The sequence below is a fragment of the Thunnus maccoyii genome, chromosome 8 (genome assembly GCF_910596095.1).
Source record: "Thunnus maccoyii chromosome 8, fThuMac1.1, whole genome shotgun sequence".
NCBI lineage: Eukaryota > Metazoa > Chordata > Actinopteri > Scombriformes > Scombridae > Thunnus > Thunnus maccoyii.
Genome location: NC_056540.1, coordinates 20,320,656 through 20,326,904, shown reverse-complemented (window position 1 = coordinate 20,326,904; position 6,249 = coordinate 20,320,656). Strand labels below are relative to the sequence as shown.

The 6,249-nt window shown below is 39.6% G+C and overlaps 1 protein-coding gene across 6 annotated transcripts; it reads right to left on the bottom strand.

Annotated features, from left to right (window-relative positions):
- Window positions 1-2,661: 2,661 nt before the first annotated feature.
- Window positions 2,662-6,249, bottom strand: p2ry4 (pyrimidinergic receptor P2Y4). Of its 6 annotated transcripts, none has more exons than XM_042419934.1 (5): window positions 6,006-6,249; window positions 5,768-5,888; window positions 5,374-5,636; window positions 3,999-4,059; window positions 2,662-3,892 (listed from the first exon to the last, which is right to left on the bottom strand). In XM_042419934.1, exons 4-5 carry the CDS (start codon window positions 4,005-4,007, stop codon window positions 2,711-2,713), a joined length of 1,191 nt encoding a protein of 396 aa, XP_042275868.1. In that variant the 5' UTR covers window positions 4,008-4,059; window positions 5,374-5,636; window positions 5,768-5,888; window positions 6,006-6,249; the 3' UTR covers window positions 2,662-2,710. The 6 variants fall into 6 exon arrangements, with proteins under 6 accessions (XP_042275868.1, XP_042275869.1, XP_042275867.1 ...); XM_042419935.1 differs by having other exon boundaries at window positions 6,095-6,249; XM_042419933.1 differs by having other exon boundaries at window positions 5,374-5,688; window positions 5,768-6,249.

Genomic DNA, 6,249 nt, shown 5'->3' with positions numbered 1-6,249 from the left:
ACAGAACATTATTATAGTTTCTTGTCAAAAAGCTGAAAGTATCCAAATATACCAAACACTAATGAGGCATCAAATCTATTTATGATGTAAAAGTGTGGGCATAAAATTACAGGATCTTTGGTTTGAATATTTCAATCAATGCAAGAGCTGCGAGCTGCATTGATTAGGTGATTAATCGATTAGTTGATTGTCAGAAAATTAATTGCCAACTATTTTGATAATGGATAACTGTTTTGAGTCATTCAAGAAAAAAATCTAAAACTCTCCGGTTCCAGCTTCTTAAGTGTGATTATTTTATCTGATAGTAGACTTAATATTTTTACATAAGTGGTTAAAGACCCAATGTTGTGGATGTTTTGAGCGATGGTCAGCACCTCAGTGGAGAAAAGTGGACACAAGCCTTTGATGTGTTAAAGCTGAAAATGTTTATTGAAGTACTTGGCGAAGGAGAACTGAAACATCAAACATCAAAGTCATCTGCAACTTGGATGCTGTCTCTTTCCGATCTGCCCCCTGAAAGTCTTAGTCTTTAACCCAAGCTGATCAGCCTTACATATGAAAAATTAGTCTCTCTTGGTTCACTAGTTTCTAAACAAGGAACTGCATTTTACCCGTGTCAGTTCAGGTCACGTTGCATGGAACCTCAGGTCACTGTCAGCACATTTTGGTTTTGAATGTCTGACTGTGTCAATAGAATCTACGCATCCACCTATCTGTGTTATCTAGGAAAGCCTCCTCCGACCTTGGTGACCATGGCAATGCTGATTCACCCTCTATCAGAGAGGTTTCTGCTTTCCCCAAAACATCACAGACAGCTGGAGTCTCAAGGAGAGGAGAGATTGCCTCCTACCTGCTTAAGAATTACAGTGTAACTCAATTTGTAACCCCTGAAGTTGGAAAATTCCGTAACACCCAATGATTAATTAATGAATCTGTCGATTATGTTCTCAATTAATTGATATAATGAATAATGAAAATAATCCTTGTAGCCCTAAATGAAAGCATTGTGTAGCTACAATGCAGTGCTGGAACAAGCTGAGATACAGTGTACATTAGATGTTATCATACAGTGTGAAAGTAATGTGTAACCTTACAGTGACTTACAGTCAGGGGAAATTTATCATTAGGAGAAAATCAAGATTGACGGGATTAATCAGACATTTGTAAGCACATGCATAGTTCTTTTTTTTTGTTCACATGAAACTGTTTTATCATTGTTACAGTGTTTATGTATTCAGTGCCCTTATCTCAAAAAGGAGCCTGCATCGTTTTCTTGCAGTCAGAAGAAAACATCAGTGACCCAAACTTTTTGGTGGTGTTTCCTTTTGTACCTCATGTCCTCCAGCTATCATACATCTTTCTCACGCTTCATGACTTCAGGTAGATTTCAATGGAAAAATATTTTGTTCCTGTTTTTGTCACGTACTCTCACATGTTTTGACTTCCCATAAACATTAACTACATTGTTTAATAGACCATTTAAGGTCACAGAAGTTAGTTTCAGTTTTGCTAAATACATGAGAAACATGAAAGGATGAAAGAATGAAACTGCATGATCAGTTCATGATGTGTGACATACAGTAACACAGTTACTGTAGTAATAACTAACCATAACATTACTCATGCAGTAACAATTTCTTCAAAGATGGTGCTCATTAACATCATGAGTGACGCAGTGTTGTATGGATACATCTGCTCCGGTATAGATTCATACAGCAACATTAAAACAACTTTGTGGCATTAAGTGAAAGTTTCCAACACTGCTTTCACATCCTGTAAAACTATCAAGTTCAACCTAGATCACTGATAGAAAAAAGGCTTTCAAATTCCATGATCAATCCCAAAGGTAAAAGCAAAAAAGGAAAATCCCTTTTCCCTCTAATGAGGCGTGGGTGATTTGAAAAAGTACTTCTCCTCCAAATCAGCCCCTCTGTTTTTCTTCATAGTTGAGCGAAAGACAGCTGTGAAAATTGAAGGACAAAAACAGCTGAGATCAGGCGCTGCACTTTTTGGAGCCACGGTTTCTGAGAAACACGATGACATTGTTGATACAACAGGAAGGATTGCATCATGATCGTCTCATTTTAAAGACAATAGCCAGACGATCTGTCATCTTTGGTCAGATATCAAGCTGAATGTTTATATCAGCGTTTGCCATATCCAATTTAGTTCTCCTTACTTAGATGACAATAATTCACTGACTGAAACATCTGTGATTTTATGGCACCTGTAACCACTTGTTAGTGGTTAGTCACTTTTTACATAATCTAAAACTTTTCCTCTCCATAGGCACCATTTTCCCAATAGAAAAGCTTTGATTACAGTTACTTCAGTACATATACAGCAGTGTATATATATACTGTGTATACTGTGTATTATATATTACATTTTGTGAAAGAATCCCTTTTTGGTAGGAGGCTGTGCGTTCAGGAAAGGGTAAAAAAAAACACTTATTTGTCCTACAAACATTGTCACCTCAAGGAAATGAGGGGAATTAAAACATTGTCTTTACATCTGTTGAAGCAGATGTCATGGAGTGAAAGCATACTTCAGTAGATTTTACAGTAAACTGCAATTTTTCCTAATCAGTTCAAAAAAGGAAAATCACCCATGTGATGGAAATGTTGGTGCTGAAAACATTAGCGTGGTCTGGAGCAGAACTCTTAAATACATGTTTAATACTTTAGATTCCTGAAAAGATTATAAGAATTCATCTCTCATCCTTTCTGCTGGCTTTAAAGTCTGTATTTTTGTAGACCAGAGCAATGTCATTGTTCGGTTGTATTTGTGCCTCTTCAGGTATTTGGCTGCTTGTTGTGTGTCTTTTTCCTGTGAGAACAGAGAGCATTTTGGAGCGGTAGTGATCTCCAGCCAGGAAATACAGAATGGGGTCAATGCAGCTGTTGATGCTCGCCAGCGGCCTGGTGATCTTGTAAGTAAAGTTGACAATGTTGAGGAATTCACATTTCAGATCCAGAACACGGGCGGTGTAGTAGAGGGTTCGTGTGATGTGAAATGGAACAAAGCTGACAGCAAACACCACTAACACCACTATGATGAGCTTGATGGACTTCCGACGTGAGGCAGTGCCCTGCTTGCTGGCAGATAATCCCCGTCTGTTCCGGCACAAGGCCCGTGCCATGAGGCAGTAACACACCACAATGACCAGGAAAGGGATGCCAAATAGTAGCACCATGACAACAGAGCTGTAGTCCACATACTCCTCAAAGGCATCCTGGCTGGTTGTGTCATGGCAGAGGGTGTCGTTGTCCCTCCTGGAGGTGGTGACAAAGATGAGGTTCGGCACCAGGCACACGGTCACCATGGCCCACACCAGGCCGCATACCAGGTGGGCATGGCGGGACTTCACCAGGGTCAGCGCCTTGATGGGGTGACAGATGCCAAGGTAACGGTGCACACTGATGCAGGTGAGGAGGAGGATGCTGCAGTAGAGGTTAGCGTAGAACAGGAAGCGCACTATTTTGCAGGCAGCCACGCCAAAGGGCCAATGACTGCGGTTGGCATAGTAATAAATGAGGGTGGGCAGGGAGAGGACGTACAGGAAGTCAGACAAGGCGAGGTGGAACATGTACACAGTGCTGGGGTTCCACGGACGCATCTTGAGGAACATCCACAAAGCCATAGCATTCAGCACGAAGCCAACCACAAACACCAGACTGTAGGAAACAGGCAGCAGGATGTATTTAAACTCCTCATCAAAGCGACAGCTTGAGTTAAATACTGAGGTGAACGTTGTTGACTGGTTGTGTGTGCCAGATCTGCTGCTGATGACCGTTTCCATAATGATGTCTCCTCTCAGGGGAGCACTTCCATGCCAGGAGATGACACAACCGTCAAAGGAAGAGGAAGTTCTGAGATATGCAGGTTGCAGCTGAAACAATTCGTAATTCAAAACAGTTAATAAACAGAAAAGTAATTGACAACTATTTCATCAATCAATCAATTGTTTAAGTAATTTTTCAAGCAAAAATACCAACCATTCGCATCTGTAGATGTCACTTTCGCTTCCAGGAAATTATGATGAGCCATTGAAATGTTCTGACATTTTGTAGGACAAATGATTGAGAAAATAAGCTATAGATTAATTAATAATGAAAATAATCATTTAAAGGTGCAGTGTGTAAGATTTAGTGGAAATTAGCGATGAGGTTGCAGATTGCAACAAATCAGAAACCCCCTTTTCCCCCTCCAAGCATGTAGGAGGGAGAACGCAGGTGGAGAACCTACAGTGGCCGCAAAAAACGCAAAAGGCCCGCTCTAGAGCCAGTGTTTGGTTTGTCCATTCTGGGCTACTGTAGAAACATGGCAGGCTCCAATGGAAGAGGACCCGCTCCCTATGTAGATACAAAGGGTTCATTCTAAGGTAACAAAAACACAACAATTCTTATTTTCATGGGATTATAAACTAATTTAAACATACTTAGAATATTACATTCCATTTTCACCAAGTCCGTTCCACTAGATGCCACTAAATTCGACACGCAACTGTAATGCAGCCTTGCTGTAAGATGAGTTCACATTGTCATGTTCAACTTTTACTCAGTATTATTATTTTTAAAATCAAGGCTGAAGACGTTTCTGCCTTTATTATAATCAAATTTGGGGTTTTTGTTTAATATCTTACACTGCACTCTAACTTTCCTCTCCTGTTTTATCTGTCTTATTCTATTTTAGTTTATTTTTATTTCCAATTTAATACTTTTTCATTGTATTTAAATGTCATTTTATATTGCCTTGTGTTGCTTTTACATTATTGTCTTGCCTTTTATGTTTTATGTAAAGCACTTTGAATTGCCTTGTTGTTGAAATGTCCTATACAAATAAACCTGCCTTACCTATCAGAAAAACATATTTAAAGTATCAAAAATACTCTGCAAAATAGCCCTCAGAAGTTATATTAATATTAAATATATTATATTATGGGATTATCATTATTACTATTTAAGCATTAACATGTAAGCAACATTTTAATGTAGCTGGTGGAGGTGAAGGTACTTTTTGGGTGATTTATATCATATTTCATCAGGACATTATTTTAGTTGAAAAATCTTCACATGTAAATTACCTAATAGCTCTCACATAAATGTATTGGGGTAAAACGTAGGCAAAAAGTCTAAATTTCCCTCTGAAAGTGTAACATAAAGTGCAAAGGTACTAATTACTTTCCACTACGGTTGATTAAGTTTCAAACTTTTGACAAAAATTAACTTTTTTCCAAAATCTGTCCAGTTTTTCTGCATTGCTCAACATGAGATTCTTCTACATACAGTATGTATTTAACAAAACATGATCCTCGGTCGATATTTCTCAGACACACGAATTCAAGCATCGCGTTGTCGTGACTGCACTCACCCCAAATTGGATCCTTAGAAAAATGCTGCTGGCAGGCTGATCTTGATCCCGGTGCTGTCGTCTTTTCACAAGTTTCACCTTAAAGCAGAAGTTTAGCGGCTTCTCTTTTGACCGTCTTTATGTAGTTTCATCGGCGTGGGCTACATTAGAGACGCTCTTAGAGTTGTTTTTTAGGTGAGTTGAAGTCGTGTAGTAGTCCATAGCACCGCTGCACACACACAGCCAACACCGAGCGCAGCGTACGCGGACACAACAGACTATGGCTGAAATGGGAAGTCGCATTGCTGAGTGTGCAGAAGAGCCGCCTAAAACAGTCTGCAGTGTAAAAGTCACTTTCAATTTACTGAGCCCAACGCCCACTTGAAGGTGCTGCTAGGGATCATTTCATACATACCATTCATGTCTTTTTAATGTCACCATTCTTCATTAAACTGTGTGATGAGTGCAGTAAAACGCACAGATCCTATCAAAACCTTACTTGAGAACTAGACTTCACCCAGTAGCCTAAAGAAAATCTGGTTTTCAAAAAGAAATAGAGAGAAAAGGAAGAGAGAAAAAGGAAATTGCGACAATATGTCACCCAATTTTTCACAATGAGAAGTGGATGTAATCCGTGAGTGGTTGAAATTAACCTGTTGGCTCAGTCTACAGGGAAAGATGTTACTATTGCTCCCCAAACATTAGTTAATCAATATCTTCACGGAAGATTCTGGGTGTTTACATTTCGCTCCGCTCTTAGCCGACATTTAATCAATGAAAGCAAACTTTTTGGACGCCATTCATGTTAAACCAGTTGTTACTGTCCCTGTCCCTGCCTGGTGCCAGGCCAACAGACGCAGCTCAGCAGCCCTTTCTCCTCATCCCCATCCCCCCCTC